This window comes from Hesperophylax consimilis, chromosome 4 (assembly GCF_061612785.1).
Source record: "Hesperophylax consimilis isolate HC1 chromosome 4, BYU_Hcon_1.0, whole genome shotgun sequence".
Taxonomy (NCBI): domain Eukaryota; kingdom Metazoa; phylum Arthropoda; class Insecta; order Trichoptera; family Limnephilidae; genus Hesperophylax; species Hesperophylax consimilis.
In genome coordinates, this window is record NC_142839.1 from 25,317,962 (window position 1) to 25,338,742 (window position 20,781).

General features: G+C 35.3%; 1 protein-coding gene across 1 annotated transcript in view; it reads left to right on the forward strand.

The window, feature by feature from the left end:
* sens-2 (zinc finger transcription factor senseless-2) overlaps window positions 1-20,781 on the forward strand; it is a 91,012-nt gene that overhangs the window by 34,577 nt on the left and 35,654 nt on the right. Inside the window, exons 3-4 of the mRNA XM_089631345.1 lie at window positions 9,887-10,808; window positions 11,059-11,240. Coding sequence (XP_089487471.1) covers window positions 9,887-10,808; window positions 11,059-11,240 — 1,104 coding nt within the window. The remainder of the gene's footprint in view (window positions 1-9,886; window positions 10,809-11,058; window positions 11,241-20,781) is intronic.

Here is a 20,781-nt window from a genome sequence, read left to right on the forward strand (position 1 = left end):
GAGCCGAAATGGCAATTATACGAAATTTCCTCGATAGAAAAAACCGCATAGAATGTTCTGAAATTTATTATTATTTATTAAACACACATTTTTTCCTGTTATTTAACATGTTTTAGGTACAAAAAATGAACAGTGCGTCTTTAAATGCAACATTTTTTCCAATTTTAAACGAGTCGTGTCTTAAAATTATTTTCACAATTTTCGCTAAATTATTATCGTTTTTTTATTAACGACCTCTCTCTAATATTCGTATGTACATTGTACATACCTCCCTTTCAAACCACCTTCTTCTTCTTTTTGATGGCTTACTACGAAGCCTTAACCTAACCTATCAATACATGTACTGTGAAATTACTTAAATCTTCTATTGTTGGGTGTTATTTTATTTTAAATGACTCCGACAATATGTATAACGAAAAGTTAGTAACCTGAACGAAAAGATAGTGAAAAGTTTATTAAAGAAATGATATTTCAAAAACACATTCAGAACTTTAAAGACGTAAAGAATGAATACATAATTAACGAAAAAAATTTTTTGAACGACAGTATAAATGAAGTAAAAACACTGTTAGTTTGGGTAAAAGCAGAACCTATTTGGCGTCCAAAATATTTATAAACAGCGTTGATCAAAGTAAACCCCCTTTTCAATATTATACTATTATTGGAAGCATTTAAAAAAAAGATTAATGTGGTATCAAATACTACGTTAGTTATATTATATCATGCCTACCTTGATAGATCTGTTCTTCATTATTTTTTTTATTTTTATTTTATTATTTGTAATTGCATATATCAGTATATTTGTTTTTTTTTCTGTTGAAGCTCGCATGCTTGGCGACAGTGGCGAAGTGACCCCCTTTGTGTTCATGTTTGACCATCCACGGATATTCTTTTCGTTTGCAAAGCAGGGCGGGCGGTGCGGCACACAGTACACAGTACACAGCGGTGATACATGTTGTCCAAACACAGATAAAAATGCATATTTTATTGGTGAAACTTACGGCTTTGCACGGTACAGGCCACGTGAGCAAACAGCGTTAGGGCTACCCTCAATAACACGCTACTTCTCGTAGTGTATTCGATACAATAATAGAGATATGTTTCGAAGAATGTGGATTGTGTTTAGACACACCTTTTTTCATTTGAATACCGCACAAGGGTCCCAACTGCTCCAAACTAGGCTGAATATAGTGAGAAAGGGAAATAAATGGGGAATATAAAGATGGGGAAGTACCTGGCTATTCAAATCTGGTCACCAAACATGGCAAAGTCATTTAAAGCTACGTTTCAATTCTACTCAGAATATCTCCCACCCTGGAACGTGTCGTAAATATAATTAATATTTGACAAGTTCTAGTATTTCACCTAAAAATGTAGACAATTTGTCTCGACTCCATCTAGTGAGAGAGTTTGCACTTACAATGCCTTTCTCATATAAAATAAAGTTGGTTGTTTTCAGGTGAAAAAATGTAACAAGCAGTAATTGTTGAATGAAACACTAGTATATATTGAATTATTTCGCGGATAAGAGATAAGCCGCCATAGCTCAGTGGTCAGAGCTGTCGACCGGAAATCGAAGGGACACGGGTTCGAGTCCCGTTGGCGTCATGTATCTTTCATCAGGAGATTTTTCAATGTGGATGAGTGTTTCAGGCGAATAATTATTGCTTGTAAAATAATTATAATATATATTATTTAAAATGGATGGAACCCGCGATCTAAGCGCCCCTGAGGTGATAACTCACAAAAGCGGCGCTATAAAAATTGTTCAATATTATTATTGTTATTCGGATTGCTGGTCTAGCCCGTAGTAGTGTATTCGACAACACTAGACTTACCTTTTATAGACGGAAGACGTATGTAGTCACTGTAGGCACCCCTGAATATATCTTAATAAGTATATGAGTTGGGTTTCAATACGTACACGTTTCATAGGCCACGGGGGTAAATAGTGCTTGAGCTGCAACAATATTAGCCTCAATAACATGTTACCAATATTTGTAATACAACGCTAGTCTTACCTTTCTTAGACACTGCATACACACCTGAAAATAAAAGAGAGTGGTTTAATAAATGTATTTTCTAACTGGCCTTTTTACTACATCACAAGGCAGAATTATGAAGAAATACAACCTTTTTAGCTATGAAATATAATGGCCTTCGTTTCGGATTACCTTAAAATTCAAGTCATTTTTATAAACAATGATAAAATATTCTACAAATGAAAAATATTTTCTTTGTTTTAAACTATTTAATGGAGTTATATGAGTGTCTACCGGTTTCGGTTGCACTCAACCTTCTTCAGGACAATGGAAATATAAATTAAATTAAAATACTAACTAAAATTACAAGGTAAACAAAAGAAAAAGAGAACAACTTTTAAATTGAATTGTCGGTTAATTTTAACTGTTTAAAATTGGAGAAATATTTTTCATTTTTATTTGTTATTCATATTTCTAATGCTTCTTAATTATCAAGGCGTATTCCTATATTATTTTAATGGATTATTCAAAAAAGTGGTTTAAGGCGATGCACTACGTCGTGTAATATTTTAAATTGAGCCGCTATCAATAACAAACCTTACGTATATGGCGACAAGGTTTAAATTCCCGCTGAACACCATTCGCCTGTTTTGATTTATGCAAGAAAAAAATATGGCCAAAAAGTGCCTTTTATTTTATTTTGTGGATGTTCAGCAATAAATATTTAATTTTTTTCGATCATTTTATAAATAACTTAATTCGCCACACTATACAATAAAATCATAACCGAAAATGGGTTCGTAAATAGGAGATTTTGAACTTTAAAGCAGTTTTCATAGGCCTTATGCATTATGTTTTTCTGGGCTTATAAAAAGACTTATCTAAAAAATACTCGATAATTTCAATTCAAAATGTATTCTACTCGCAGTATTTAATTAAAGCATCTGAAAAATTTCTAGGTGACCAAATTTTCAAATCAAAAACACATGGTTTTGTATTACTACGTATTGCATCACCTTAAAACAAAGAAAAAAATATTCATTTGAATAATATCAAGCCACGAAGAACTTGCTCTCCACGTTAATAAAACATTCTTTCGCGCAGATATTAATAAATCTCATAATGAATAATATTACTGTTTTTTAACCAACTACTTTATTTTTGTGTGGGTATGTCACAATTACTTATTACCTACTTAATTCAATAATAATAATAATAATAATAAATTCTTTATTCCAGGATGTGGGGAGGTTAGTGCAATCCCACACATCCCATAGAGGATATAAGTACATATAGTATTTACATATAGTAAAATAAATAAAAATAAAAATAAAAATTAAAAGATTAAAAATTAAATTAAACATGAAATTAAACCAGAGAAGCACGGGAATCCATCGGATCTAAGATTGTGGGAGCAAGTATCTTTCTCCAATGGTCTTCAATGCTCGATCCTGAAGTCAGACGGGATTCTATCATAAGAGTGTTTCTGGAATGGTTTATCCTTCTTATTCATTATTTATCTGATAATGTATAAGGGAAAATCTTGCTTATTGAAACAGGATGCATTCATGTCTTCGTAATTTGTAGTAAGCTACTCTACAAACATTCTCAGAGATGTCACATTGACTACTTATAAGCCATTTATGAATTCATATTTGCGCATTTTAAATTATTACTTCGTACCAGCATATCCCAAAGAATCCCAAAGCCCGCGGTGCATTACTAACCAGGAAGCCAGAATGTCATTGGATGTCAGAGAATGTCGTCGTGACGTTGTAAACGCTTTTCCTACATTCAGTTTTGACATTTGTAGCGCTAGACTGTATGTGCATTTAGGTTTCACATGCACCTCTCCACCCCTGGGGGCGATGATATACTTTCTTGAACGTGTCTGCAGTCTGCGTCCCAGAAAAGGTTAATATTAAATAATTTTAGCGTGTCCAAAAGGGGCCGAACCTAAAAATTAATGCCTAGAGACCGTTCAGATGTTTTCTAACGTTACTTTCATGCAGAACACTTGAAAAACTAGTTAAATTAAAGATAAATAGAATTTATCAGTCCACAGATTCTCTTTTTATTATCCTTTTACTTCCCGAGTTTCAACAATAATATTCTCCGAAATATTCTTTTCTCGTTGAACAACTGAAAAGAATGTAGGTATCAAACGATATGGTACATTTTCTATTTCATTGGATAACTCATCAGACTAGTGATGTCGTGACCTGGAAATGGTTGGGTTGACCTAGAAATTACAGTCAGTACAAGCAGTCCATATTTCAAGAGACGCCAGAATTCACAGTTCTAGTATTTTTTCTGCTTCAGAGGAACGGTATCGCGGCCTTCTTCATACAAAACTTACATTTCCATTTTAAGCAAAAATACTTGACCAAACTATTATTTATACAGACTATTATTTATTTGTGTTTTAAATTATAAAAAAATGGGCCATAAAATAATGCAATTTTGCGGTTTTAGACGCAGCTTTGACAATTTGTTGTAACTTAATGGGAGTTATTAAAAAAAAATAACTTTCGCAATCTAAAATGTAAATATAATGAAATAATCGTATTATCTAAAAAAATAAAACATCGCAAAAAAGTGGTCTGTTGGGTCGGAATTTTAAATTTACATACGACAATTTTAGTGATTTGTTTTTGGGGTATTATGCCCTGTTGCGCTACCTCCTTCTTTAGCCAACGTTTCGGACAGCATTGCAGTATCCATCATCAGGGCAGATGTGCATCTGTACCCACATCTGTCCTGATGATGGATACTGCAATGCTGTCCAAAACGTTGGCCAAAGAAGGAGGTAGCGCAACACTGCATAATACCCCAAAAAAATCACTATAATACTTTTGACCGTGAAAATCTCAAATCATACCTACCTACACATGACAAATTTGTGTTACAACCTAAATCGGTGGTTTGTAAGTCAATCAAATGTTCTACTTTTTTATTATATAGGGAAAATCTTGCTATAATTACAAAAGTAGGTAAGGTAAGATTATTTTTTTTAAAATAATTTACACTAAGTTGCAAATTGGCAGTTACTTTGCTCTAAAATCGTGAAATATCGATTTCTTTAATGTTCCATATTTTGTAATTTGAACCAAAAATAAAATGGCACATATCTTTTGATTAAAAGTTCAATTTCAGTATCAGTTTGGTTTGGTATTTTATGATCCAGAATTTTGGCTATTCAATTGTATATATTATTATATTGGTCAAAATCTAAATGATTTTTATCGGTCACTAAACAAGTGAAGAAAAATTATGTGCAAACAAAAATATTTTGACTTCTGGCGAAGTCTTGACTTGACAAGTCACTTCAATTTTTTTCTTTGTATATGTCTATCTTTTGTCTTTGATTTAAGATGCCATTCTTTACTCTTTAATTTACATAATGAAATTTCGTGTTACTGTTTTGTAATTGGACGTAAGTCCGTTAATAAATTTAAAAAATGAGTAGAGAGACCTTAATGGGATTTTCGAAGTAAATCTCTATTTCAAATCTCACATATATTGTCTCCCGCGCCAACAAAATTATTGGATTTGTTTGATCATGCGAAATCATTCAATATGGAATCGCAATACGCAGAACACTTGAACAAATAAAGCTCAATTATTTGGGCCCCTTGTGAACAAAACTATATCTTAGAAATAAAAAAAGTACAAAAGAGGTTTATGCCTCAACTGAATATGAGAGAATATAAATTATATCTATTCCTGTATCCATCCTTCTTCTTAACAAGTTTGCTCGATTTCAACACCTTAGACACGCGCCGAAATTATTTTTAGGTGAACACATTTTATATGAAAATAAAATTATAACAGGGTGTTAAATAGTAAAACTGCCCCCCATGCCTTACGTGTACCTCAAATTTGTGAAATGTTTCATTATACATTGGTGAATAACCGTTTTATAGAGAACATGAAACAATCATAAAGCAGATATTATTAAAAAACACAATTGACCAATCCCTCTACAAGTAAGAATACATTCAGTCCCCTTTAACGTAAAAAGTTAATTTAATATTGAACCTCTTTTTAAATACGCAAATAACATGGGGCATTATCTGTCAATCAATCATGGTGAAAAATGTCGTATGAGTGGACAAACAAGCCCCGGGGAGCCCCGCTTCACGAGTCCACATAAACTATTCCGAGGTAAACTTGGCCGGAACAAAGATTTTCTATAAAACATAATACGATTCGAGGACGTTTTCACCTTTATGGGCTGGCGGGTATCCCCCAAGGCCGGTATCTAGTGCCTAGTGCCTTCAGCTGAAGGTTGTTTATGTGTTGCGCGCTCCTTTGTAGGGATGGAAGGGGCTGGCTTGACCGGAAGGCTGAATTCTTTACGCAATCTCTAAAGTAAATTTCACCTGTGATGTTTCTTGTGTATCTGTTATGTTATAATGTCAGAAGTAATATTCTTTTTTTGTTTTTTTTTTGCAATCACCTCATAAAAAAGAGAAGAAAAATAATTTCTCTCAGGGCCTATGTCATATTTTGGGATGCTGTGTGGAGGGTCTTTTTAAGGAAAGGAAGTTCTGGGGAGGTAAAGGGTATTAGGGTTGAGTAGGAATCTAGGGATCAGAATGTCCAGGAGTGACGGACATATGAATAAATCCCTACCACTGCGGCGCAAGGCGATGGGTCGAGACTGAGAGACCAGTTGGAGAGATCAAAGGGTCTCCCCAAACCAACCCCTCCCGATATGGCACGCCACGCAGCTGATGGGCAGGCGAATCCTGAACACAACTCACCCGATGAGCCCGGGCACCTGCTGAATCACCAGACGTAGCGAGCCTCTTGGGGTGGCGTGTGGCAGAGGTGTTGGTTATTCAATAAATAGTTCCCGGGGTGGCGGTTCACAAACCCGCTTCTCAAATTATTACTCGGTTTTGCCCAGAATTTTTTTTGTTAGCAAATTTCAACGCCCTTTATTGATTTTGAACATATAATTTATTAACATTACTCTTTTTTCACAGCTCAGACTCAAATCCACAGCCACGCCCCCCTTCTACATAAAATAGTTTTGTAAATCAATTATTTGTGTGGTTATGTACCTACTGTTGCATTATTTTTAATTCAATAGATTTAAAAAGCACGGTGGTAAAAAGCTTGGATTTTAAAAGGAGCACGATTTTTGTATGCAGCACGCGTTATTTAAAATCGTTCAATAAATTACAAAATTTGAAAACCCGCTGAGCATGAAAGGGTGTCGAAAGAGAATTGTTTCAGTTTTACGGATTTATCTATTTGAATGCAAATTGCGAATTAATCATTCGCAGCCGCGGGGCGAACGTTTTTAATTTGTTGAAAGCGCGAAATAACAATCTCGCTAAATGAGTTTTTTTGCAAGCGGTCATTTTTCCAAACTATTTGCAGTTTACACTCGCACTGTGTGCTGTGCTAGTTACTCTCACACCTGTTGTTTTAGTTTAATTGAAAATATTTTTACATCCTTTGTTGATTGCCAGATGCATTTTAAAAATATATTCGTTTGATTCTTTTCTGTGACGAGTTCGTCAGATTATCAATTCAATTATTTTTATGTTCTGAATGCAAAAAGGAATAAGAGGATGGATGAGCCTATAGTATATTATATTGCCAAGACGAAGGAGATTAGTAAATTTGATTTTGCATATCTTGAAAGGACGAAGAAGATGAGAAAGTTCAAAATTGCGTATCTTGCCAGAGCAAAGTAGATGAGTAATTTGTATTTGTTTCCTTGCCAGGACGAAATACTCGTAGATCAGTAGGCGCAAAGAAGCATATCTAGACAAAACAAAGTAGATGAGTAAAAATATAAATAATATTCGTAAGATTTGCATATCTTGCCAGGGCGAGGTAGATGAGTAAGTTCGAAATTGAGTATCTTGCTAGGATGAAGTAGATGAATAAGTTCGATGTGCATATTTGCCAGGATCAAGAATACGAGTATTTCGAAGTTTTTCCTTGCCAGGACGAAGTAGATTAGTAAGCGCGGAGAAACATATTTTGATAGAATTTCATTGAACTAAAATAAAATATTTTGATAGTATTAAGTATTTCAAAGCCCCGAAAAAAAAATGACTGTTCTCTTTTTGCTGGTGTTGACATTTTCGTTTTCAGATCTTGTGTAAAATGTTCACAGTATATTATTTTTATTAAATTTCTTCAGTATTTTTTTATATTACATAATTAAAATGAAATCCTGTTAAACTGCTAGATAGAAGTTTGCTGACAGGTTCTTAATAACAATTTACGTTACACATATTTGTATATATATTTTTTTTATTGAATTATGTTATTATTTTAATGATCAGACATGAAATAAATAAAAATATTTATTTTCCAACATAATAATACTTACAATAAGAAATTAAAGTAATAAAATAATGAAAACTGGTTTCAAAATATACAATTTTACCTTCTTTTTGCATATGTTAAGAAGAAAGGGTAACCGAAGAATAATAAATTGACTTTAATCTCAAATAAACTTATATTTTTTGCAAAGATTAACCTTCTTTACTGAATAATTAGCTCAATGTAATAATACTTATGTACTTACCTACTCGTTTGGTCAAAAGAGAATAATTTAAGAGATTTAGTTTTACTGTTAGTCAATACAAGTTATTGATACTGTTCCTTAATTTTACTTTTTTTATGTTTACTCAATTCCACAGACCAATTATAACTGAGAATCTTAATTATTTGCAAAGTTAAATTAACCATTAGCTTTGAAACTAGTTGATTAAATTGTGTTTTAACCTGAGTGAAAGTTAAAATTAGCCCGTAATTAAAAAATCGCAAAATATTTGCTATAATTGAAGAATTGTGTTTTAACCCGAGTAAAAGTTAAAATTAACCTGTAATCAAAAAATTGCAATATATTTGCTATAATTAGTTTTGAAACCAGTTGATTAAATAGTGTTTTAACCTGAGTAAAAGTTAAAATTAACCTGTAATTAAAAAATTGCAACATATTTGCTATAATTGAAGAAGTCATTACTGACACATCATCATTTTAGTATTTTATTTGATTTGTCGTTAGGTTTTAAAACAACCCAAAAATCAATACCAACTTTTCTAATGTATTCCATACAATGAAATATTATACCCATATTCGACCCAAATATAGACATTGACTAAAAACAACAATGCACTTTTGTCAAGCGTAATAATATTGTTTGCGCTTTTCGTCGCGAATGAATGGATAATTCACACTTTAATATTACTGCGGAAGGGTTCCAAGAAGGGGCAAACAAGTGCACAAAATCATAACCTAGAAAAAATCATCTCGCTTTGTAATACTTTGTATGCGTCCGAACCGAATCCCCGATTAGTTCCGCATCACGCTATAACGCTGCGCCAACAATACGACAATCATCTCGATTCGCCTTTCAGGATGGTGAATAATGCACTGGGCGTATTTATTATTATTATTATTATCATTACACTTGCCCCCATGCCCTCGCTCGCGCCCTCCCCTTCTGTGATGTAAAATCCGATAAAATTCGGATCCGTGTAAATCATAAGCGGGACTGGATAAAGGGGCAGCCGGCGGAGGGCGGAGGGCGACGGGCGGGCGCGCGCGGGCGGCCCCCTTCGCTAACGTGTTAATTAAGGGGGTTTGCCCATCGCCAGGGGATGAAAGTCAATTTACACTTTACACAACATGATACAGCTCATTTCACATTCGGATCTGGCTCGCGGTGATGCGCAGAGGGTGCCGACAGGCCTCGTCCCATGGACTGAACGCTTGTGCATTAAAGTACCGCAACACGAGCCCGAGGTTCGATTGTATTCCTGATAATGTTAATCTTTGATCACCTCAAATGACACTAAAAAAATATGTGTTCGTTTCATACGCATCCATATCGGATTTACAAAAATATGATTTCTTATTTTTTCAGAACAAATAAAATTTGGTATCAGCAGACTTATGGCCGACAAGACGGACGATGAAGAGGAAGAAGTGATTCCTCTTCACAACAACAACATGTACCCCAAGGCTATGTACACCGCCATGCACAGATCGGAGTCTCCCTGTAGCCCGCCACCCCGTTCCCGCTCCACCTCCCCCGAGCTGGAAGTGGACTCGCCGCCCCCGCCTCGAATCGCGGACTCGCCCTCGCCCCGCCCGCCCTCCGCAACGGACTTGTGTCGGGCCCCCATCAAGCGCTCCGAGACCTTCTCCGTCAGCGCTCTCCTTAGACCAGACCTCCCCCGCGCCCAACGCTCCCCGCCAACTGACGGGCCCTCCTTTGGTGACTCAGTATCCGTCACCAGATCGTTATTCTACCCTAGTAATCCTTTCGCCGACTTTTTAAGAGACTCTAATTTACAAAAAAGTGGCCACGAATACCCGCCTGGTACGAGTCAAGGGTTTTTCCCCAGGCAGTTTGTTCCACCGGGGTTTTTCCATCCTGGTATGTACCCCACGAGCCCAATGATGGGTGGGAAGGAAGGTGACGATAGAGGATTCTTCGCTAATCCTGCTTCTTTGTATCTCAGTGCTGTGCAAGCTGCAGCGGCTGCCGCATTACAAGCAGGGGGCGGTCAGGGAGGCGGTTCTCCCTACTGTCCGCTTCCCGCAGAAGAACTCTTCAGACTGAGACAACTCCACGCCCAACACCAGCTTCTCATGAGGCCAGGGGCGCACACGCACGGACACCCCTTAGCGGACGTCTTTTCGTGTGTGAAATGTGAAAAGATGTTCTCCACTCCCCATGGATTGGAAGTTCACGCTCGGCGCTCTCACAACGGCAAGCGACCCTTTGCCTGCGAACTCTGCAATAAGACCTTTGGACACGAAATCAGCCTCAGTCAACACAGGTACATTAAAAACACTAATCCTCAACATAATTATGATAATTCGAATAATACCTATTTCAGAAATTGATTGCGAATTTCACCAACTCGCTGATACAATTATTGCTTGTTTTATGATACGTATCTATATCATACACGGTTGCGCATATGTACTCGTATTTGATATGAATAAACAAGTATCTGTTTTAGTAGCAAATAGATCACAATGGTATGCGTTCATTTTATACATATTAACCCGTCCCTTGTTCCTTAGGGCTGTGCACAGCGTGGAGAAGGTGTTCGAGTGCAAGCAGTGCGGGAAAACCTTCAAAAGGTCGAGCACTCTCTCCACACACCTGCTCATCCACTCCGACACCCGGCCCTACCCTTGCCAGTACTGCGGGAAGCGTTTCCACCAGAAGTCAGACATGAAAAAACACACCTACATTCATACTGGTAAGTTATCATTTCTCTTGTGGATCTTTTTGTTACAATACCCTAAACTAGTTGCTGTAGATACAAATCTTGTTTATTACACGAATCAAAAATTTAACATCTTACGGTATCACTACGAAAGTTCAAATACTGTTTTCTAGTAATTACATCTGATCACCATTGCAACTCTTGATTATACTAACTTAAAGGTAGGTACTTCCACATGTGACATATGTTTATTGCATTAATTATCTTTGTATCTACATAACATATATCATGTAATGTTCATTGAAAAAATTCCAAGTCATTCTCTATCAGCATTTTGTTTTAGCATTGTGACTCATTGCTATCACATTTATATTTGGTACCTATAAACGTGGGTATTTTGATGTTCTTACTTATAAAGCTCAACCATTTTTATTGCTTTTTTATCATTGATTATAACGTGGTAAAAAACATATTCAAACCTCGTATACATATTTTTTTAAGTTTTCGATGGCTGTAACAAGCCGACCTGTATATTTCGTAATAACGCAATTGTACCTCTCTATGCCCTCGCTACCGAGAATTAATATTCACAGAAATTCGGTTTGATATTATAATTCTCTGGCCAGTCCGCGGTCGAATTGAGGTCCGCCCTCCGCAGCAGATAGATTCGTATCCCCGGCCTCGAAGCGCTGTAGCACCGTAGCAGGTATCATGTTTGTGTAAAATAGCGCCCCCGGTTATGGTAATTGTCCATTTGGACCCTCAGAGCGCTGCTTAATCCGGGTATAGGTCCAACTGCGGTAAACTGACACGTTTAGAGCTTTACTATTCATACGGCACCGGTCCACTCTTCGCTCTTTGCTATCACATAAAACTGGCCGCAGATTAAACCATTGTTTGTTTGCCTGTGATCTTGCGAACCATTAGTTTTGCGGTTACGCTTTACGCATACTAAGGATTACAGACATGTTGCCTCGTAATCTCGTGTAATTAAGATTACTCTCGTGATACCTAAACATTTAATTATTAATAGGTAGGTATCTACTAGTTTTATAAGTGTTTACCAAACGTAACTTTTCACACATTGATGCTATACCAATTGTACGAAGAAACCCTACAATATCTAGACTAATTCATAGGGCCAGTTGTTTCACAGAACTTGAACAATTCATGAAATTTCAAAGTTAATATTCAAGTTCTGTTATTACTCTAGGACTATGAAACAACAAGCCCGAAGTGGAATAATGTACCGGTCAGTCGCTGATTTGGCATCGCGTTTGGGTCAATACGACACAAGCAACATTTTCCGCTTACTGTGATGGTAGTAGGGATTTTCAAATATTATTACGTTATTCGTAGCCCGGAATGTTTGCCTTTCTTTTGTATATCTTTTGTTACTCATGCTTCATGCTTTGATTAATATTAATAACATTAAGTCGGGTTGTTTCAGAAAATTTGAACATTTCATTAAACTTCAAAGTAATTTTTATAAATTCTGTGAAAGATTTTTTTCAAGTTCTGTTATAATTTCAGTTTTGTCAAGCAACTGGCCTATAATGATATTATAAGAGACCTTTTTTATTTTTATTTTTTTATTATTAATCAATATACATATAATATATAATTAACCAATATATATATAATATTAGTGGTAACAATACCTCCCTAATTGAGAAATTCTCGTGTTTAGGGAGGGAGTACTATCAAATTGACAGTACTATACATACTTATCAGTTGTTACAATTTGGATGCATGAAGGACTACTTTTTTTATACATAATGAAAATATAACTTGAATAGGACCTTCACAGAACCTGAAAATGAACGTTTAAATTTGATGAATTGAAAATTGAAACTGAACATGCACCACTGTGGGAGTAATTTTAAGAAGGAAAAGCTTTTTTAAATAGATATTTGTATAAATTTACTTAATATTTCATTGTAAGTTAAGCAAGAGAATAAAGGTGTGCTTTGTGTATGAAAAGTCTCTCAATAAAAGTAAAAATAAATTATTATTAGAAAATTATTGGATTCGCAAAATATTCTTCGCAAAATTTTTTTACCTAAATAATTAATTAGTTCTATCGCTAACTAATGTAGAAAGATCATCGTGTCTCCTACGATTTCAGTACATAAATCCAGTACTTTTTCGTTGTAAGATTATGTTGTAGAATATCATCATTCATGTAGAATGGATCCCTTCAAGAACGATACGAGAATCCCGTACGAATTACACGCGTACAGCCACCGCAAAGGGCACCAACATATATCCGAATTTCCTCGCGTAATCCCTTTACGTAATCTCCGTGTCATCTCCTGACGATGATCCCCTTAAATGTCTCCTGCTTGCACCACTATCCAATGGTGGTTAGAAGACTTAAATCCACCTGCACCAAAACAACAAACTGAACAAGCAAAGCAAAAAGGCTTAAACTCAACCCTTTATATCAAAATGTTAACCATTTCATTGAAATGCTTCTTTTTAGGTGTGTGTTGATTTTGCTTGTTCTGTTAGTTGGGTGTAGTCCAGGTTTCAAGAGCCGCACAATACCGTCTTAAGAACGACTCCCCGGAAGCCGGTAATTAGTAAATAATTCATCTTGGGTTGAGGAGGGGAAGCAACCCTTCCAGCGTCCCGCCCCCGCTGCTTCTATCAGCCCAGCGATTCTTCCCGCACCCTTCCCGCGAAGCTTTGTAATTAATAATGGTAGCAAAATGTATTTACCGAGGGTTTGATATACATAAGGTATATTACACGATCTCTTTCGTGGAAATTAACCTTTTCTTTCTGTCTATGTTTGCGCAATCCATTTATCTGTTTTTAACACAGATTTTACACACGCAGAAAAATGATCGAGTAAAAAAAAGTGACAGCATTCTAACTTCCTGATAAAATATTAGTCATTCACACGTGTTCTTTTCCTAATAGATACCATGAAAGAATGCTACAATATGAGTATGTCAGTATCAATATCAGTATTTGTATGAACACATTGCTTTTGACTGATATTTTGTTAGAAACTCTTTTAATTCATTCGTTTCAGAAAATCGAATTATTTTACTAGATTTTTAATAAATTTACAGTATTTTATATCAGTATGATTTCTCCGTGAACGTTATATGATTTATGAGCGTATGCCTCCTTCAGGATTTAAAAATGTGATACGAATAACACGCAGCCTATTTTTGACAGTAAAATTAGTTCATGATAGCTGAACATAATAATTTGATTTTTTTGTGTACCCTGTTGTGTTTTGTGAAATGATTTCTGTCAGTCATTACGCAAACAATATTTTGTATTGATGTGGCAGAAGTCATGGACTCCATCAAAACCTTGTTTGAAATAACTCTGCCACTTCACTAAACATATTGTTCGTACAATTAAAAACAATAATAATAATTCCCAGAGAATAACCAAAAAAAATATATATATATTGGATCCATTTTTGCACAATATAAACGTAATTTTTTTCAAATTTGTATTTAACTACACATGCAAAATATATTTATGTTATAAAACAAACATCACTTATATGAAGTTCTTATAAAATTCAATCGGTAACAGTCAATTAAAAACATGTCTGAAATAATCTAGTTTTTCATATTATATAATATATAATAATAATAAGCCTTTTATTCTGAACTTCTGTTAGGTATATTAGAAATTTTTTGTTTGTTATAATATAAGGTATACATAGATTTAGTAGAAAGCATACAGAATAAATTTTCGAAACATTTACTCAAGAAATACAAAAATACTACAAATAATATGTTAACTTTACAAAAAAGACGCACATTGTCAGACCTATTGTTTTTACATAATCTGCTAAATAATAAAATAGATAGTCCCGAATTGCTATGCGTCATTAGTTTAAATGTTCCAACGAGGCGTACCAGGCACACTACACTATTTCATATTGAAGCCAACAATACCAATGCAGCAAACAATTCAGTTATTACTCGCGCAATCACAACATACACCCATTACGCAAAATTACTACATTTAGACATCTTTCATGATTCCTTTCAAACATACAAAACTAACTTATTAAATTTCTTAGCATGACATATTTCAAAAATATTTTCACATCATTTTTCAAAATTCCTATTTATTAACAGTCAATTACAATTCGTGAGCTTATTATAATTCTTGTTTTCAATTCATTTATTATTTTTATAATCATCCACACACTTCCTTCCTTTTATAACAATCTCAGGCGAAATTACGTAATGATATTTTATGGACATACGTAATAGGTACTACAACTATGTAATAACTAAAAATATCTAATTGTATCTAATTGTACTGTGTATGTCTTAACAAATAAATAAATAATATATCCCGAAGCTCAGTTTGCCTCTTGGCATAGGCCTCCTCTAACAATTTCCATTGGGACCTGTCACGCGCTACTCTTCTCCATTGATGTCCAGCCGTGAGTTTTAGGTCGTCTTCCCATCTCATGTGTTGACGTCCTCTACTTCTCTTGCCATCTCTGGGATACCAGTCAGTGACATTTTTACACCATTTCTCTTGTGGGTCTCGAATCATATGACCCGTCCATCTCCATATTCGGGCTTTTGATTATGAATCCTACACCTTTTAGGCCGGATTTTTCATATTAAATTAAACTAAATCCATAAGATGACATTTTTTATGGATTAAAACTGACAAAAAATAACAAATTTAAATTTATTAAATGAAAAATTTATTGAATTTTACTAATTTAATTGAGAATTAAATTATGAACAAAAAAATGCTTTGAATCACACATCCCAACTCACAAGTCTAAACTGCCAAATTTCTCATATTGCCCGTAAAATGCGCCAGTCTGCAAAAATGAGACATTTTGTTAGTAATAATTTGCAAAAAAATTGTACAGTCTTTATACGATGTTTAATAAAAACACCGTTTAACAGTTGTGAATTGATTTTATTATTAAGTCTGTTAATGTTTATTATACCATAGATTTTGCAAGAAAACTTAGGTGGGTATCTATTCGAGGTTCGAATTGTTGAATCTTTAGTACACCAACGTATTTACGTATCTAATGAGCGAGGAAAAAGTGTTAAAATTTTGGTAAGGCTTGGGTATGAACGATATAAGCAGGTATAAGTTATCACAGAGAGTTCAATAATTGTAAATAATACGTAGTTAAGGTACTATGAGAGTAGTGGCAGAGCAATGTTTAATTAATAACTTTGTGGATATTTATAAAAATAAACATGGACAGTTTGTTGGAAAGCGTGTTTGTATCCAGCACTTGGTATTTATTTATTTTAAGTAATGGTTTGTAAATAGATTTTTGACTTTAAAAATTAAAATCCAAACCCTTTGCAAATAAAATGCTGAATCAGTCCGCCTGTAAAGTGGAGTACCAGTTCGTGAATTACTAGGTAGTTAGTTACCTCTACTTGCAGCCGTCTGTACAAATTTAAATGCGGGCAGGTTAGATGTAGTAAATAATTCAGCGCGGGGTTGAGCGTACATAAATACTTGGCGAATGGCATTTTAATCAGTGTCTTAACTTTTGGTTCGGTGATTAATGGCCTGATGAAGGAGGCAAGTGGGGTAAGTCGGTAAAGGGGGAAGCGGCGCGCGGTTTGGATCCGACCCGGAACCCGATACCTGGAACCTTGAACGGGACCAGGACAAAGCGGCTCTAACCTGGAGTTGATGACAATTAGCGAATCCTTCGTCATTGGTCTGGTTTAGTGGAATGTCGTTTTTGCAGCGCTCGTGTAGCGTTGGAGTTTTTGTCACAGTCGGGTCGCGCTGTTTGGAAACAAAGACCGAGTTAGATTTATTACCCTATACAACTTCTGCAATATTAAACTTCAGTACTAGTAGGTACTGATGAAAAACGTTATTTTTTTATAATGCAATACAGAATTAATATAAGTGGAAAATGATTGATCTCATATTTTGACCATAATTATAAATGCACCTATACATAGCATACAATATTGTGCAATTTTAGCATACCACATAATTGAACCAAAAAAATAAGAAAAAATGATTAACCTTAAATGAAGAGTCAAAAAAAATCCTACTGGATTAAGTTTACAAGATTTTTCAAATTTCTTTCAGCTATTCTAGGATATTATATAAACATGTTAAACGTTGACGATAAAGTAAACAGTCAAGTAAATGATTAAATTCAAGGTAAATTTATGTTACACACCAAAGGATAAAAAGCAAATTTGTTAATGTTAAGTTTTATAGAAGCCGAATATATTTTTATATACATGTATTAAATTAGAAGGAATATTTATGAATTACTTGGGTGTGATTGGAACTAATTTTATTTCTTTAAAAATCTCAATAACAAACACGTTATATCAAAAAGAATATCTTTATTTTAAAAAAAAAACATAAAAATGTAATAAATAGTGCAGATATATATGTAAATATATCTGCACTATATATATAATATTTTACCCTATTGTTGGAGGATAGGTATGGCTTGCATTCTGCTAAAGGCAGCATAAAAAATTACGCATCGGTGTATACTGTACAAGTGTACAGAATAGACTCGTCAAAAACTTGTGCAAAAGTACAGGGAAACAATAATACAGAGCGGAATTCCAAGCCACTCTCATTTTTAATTACTTATCCTATAGGAAAAAATTGCCACTGATTATACCGCGATGGTACAGTCGCGGGGAGACGGGGCTAATTTGATACCATGTTTAATTTTTTTCTTCCCGCCGCACGTCTGCTTCGTGTCTCTGAGACAATTAGCGTCCGCCACTCTCTTATCCCAGCCTCCTCATAATAATGACTACCTGTTTGCTTTTCATTTTTAACTGATTTTTTTTTCACTCACTCGCCATTCTGATGCCTAAACTCTCTTGAAGGCTTCAGTTTAAAAGATAGCTCTATTTAAGGGCGTTTTTTTGTTGAGCTTGAATCTGAATTATTTTACTTTTAATGAGCATCTAGTAATAAGTTTTTAAATTTTCTTGACATCTTATAAGAAAGTAACAAGATCGTGGGTTTTTTCAGCGTTCCTGTTTTTGCAACGATTTAAACAAACTTAAAAAGGCATGTTAATTATTTCCCTCTTTCAACTTCATTGATTGAATATAGTCTCGGGTCCCTTTGCAGGACTAACTTGATGATCAGAAAAATGTTCTATCTAATGGACGATTAATTTCGGGGACCTTTGACAACTTCGTGTTCTGGAATAAGGCGGCGTTCGAACTTCGCATATTTTCGCGCATTTCTCCGCCGGTCGAATATTTAAATTCGAAGATTTCTTCTAGGGCCAGCTTTGGTATTCAATAAAATGCTAATGCACGTCTATTAATCATCGTTTTCCAATCTTGCCATCGCTTCATTTGCAAGGAATTCACATTGCCCCCGCTTCCCCGCGGAACAACTGCGAAAGCTGGGGTGGGAAGGCCACGGGGGAGTGGGGACATTTTTATATCGGGTTAATTACTTTCTAGAGCACGTTTTTTGCTAATGCTTAGCTCTTTGTGTATCCTTCGCGGAGGAACGCGGCGTACTTAGCTCTTGATTTCTGTATGGGCTTGAGGGCGAATTACGGAATCGCACGTAGGAGCCGCCCACTCTTTTTTAATCAAATCAGAAGATTTCTTAGTGTCCCTCGCAGCTTGTTCTGCTAAGATTCTACTCAGTTAATGGCTGAAGTCGTTAAAAAAGATTGCATCCGCAATTTTGTTTTATTTTTATGTCTCAGTTTTTTTAATCAAAGTAATATATTTGTGTAATCGTTCTAATGGAATTGTACTTTAATGGTGTTACACACTTTCACTTTGGAGTGGTTTGTTTCGCAGGTTTTCTATTATAGTAAACATTTGTATCCAAATCCGTAGCAAAGCAAAACGATATATTGTGATCTCTTAAATTAAATTATTTCAGTCATTGTCCGTTGTCAGCACTTGTTTGCTGAAGCCTCCAATAACGAAATATTGTTACAATATCATAAAAGCTTAACAAATACACATGCGATCATGTGTAAATCTTTAAACTGCCGTATTTTGTTTGAAGACCGAAAAGCCCCCAATAATTAGCAGTAGTCAACCAAAAGCTAACAATGCTCTCGTGTATCGCGTCCAATTTTGACGGCATTCAAATCACAAGCGTAGCAAAATGAAAATATCGAAAGGCCCATCTCACACGATTGGTAACTATTAAAGTGGGTCACAATTGGTTTGTAACTTTTTGGTAGGTGGTTCGGATTTAGAAGTTTCGCTTGTTCGTCAGTCACCTTTCCCTTAATAGGTTGGCGAGTGTCCTGCCGCCTCTTGTGTGCTTGTATAAAATATTAGCTTTTCCCAAGTGAGCAGCGGGGTAATTAAATTAACGCCCCTCGCCCCGTATTTTTATTGTCCCACCAAAGGGGCTCCACGGGAGGCATCTAACCCTCGCAATCATATGTGCTCCTTATAAATGATTTTTGCTTTGTGCTTTTGATATTTGGACCAAATTCAAAGGTTTGAATTATTTTGTATCTTCGTTGTGTTTTTTTTTGACGAGTTTTTCAATCGGAATATAGAATCACATTGCAAGATATTCAATATTGTCCACCCACATATAATTTTATTAAAGGACTTGAGGGAAAACAAAAAACATCACTAAACGCAGTTATGTTGTGGCTTGTCACAATCAGAGTAAATGAAGAAAAAAAACTGAGTTTTTAGCTTTTTGCATATTGAACACCTCACGCGACTACGCTGGACTTTTACAACAATGTATCATTTTTAATTAATAGATATTAAAAATAAACAAAAAAAAATTGCTTTGATTAAGGACTGAACGTCCCTTCCCAGGGACAGGAGCCAACTCTGCTAACAACTGAGCCAAATCCCAACTGGGCACCGACTGACATTTATATCGTATGTTAACTGCTGTAATGTTATCCAATTTCAGAGAAATGCGTATATGTCCGCGTGTATATGCGTGATTGCCTCAAAACTTTATTAGAATGCACTGTCATTGACAACGAGTATATCTGCCCAGTTTCAGCTCGATATCGGTAAGTGGGTTCTAAGATTTTCATTAATTCATTACCGAAAACAAATGCGAAATTCAAATAGGTGTAAATAAAAACAATATTATTTTATTATTTATGAACTTATTTAATTTCCGCTGTCGTCAGGATTTTTGTTGGAAAATTTACCAGGCTACCATAAGTATCTAAGTGTACCGTAACTGTGTGAGAAAATAGAAAAAAAGTATTTGCAGATGGCATGCCGAAAATCAAATAATCATCTCAAATAACCTCTACCAGGGGAGCAGAGGCGTCCGGGGCTCATTGGAATCGGGGCGCCAAGCAGCTAGCAGCAGAACGGCGGTGGATGGCGCAGTAGTTCGATAATCGAATTTCCCAGCGTATCGGATTACAGGCGGGCGGCCATTCCGTGTGGCACTCATCAAATTAAATTATCCAATTAAATTGATAAATCACGTGACTGAAAGTACTGTCTCTCTGTATCTCTCTCCCTCTCTCTCTCTGCGCAAGTGGATAGGCTTCAATCAGAATTGCATGCCTTAATGTCTAATATGATTCTTTTGTGATTTTGGCCATGTGCAATCTGCCTGTCTG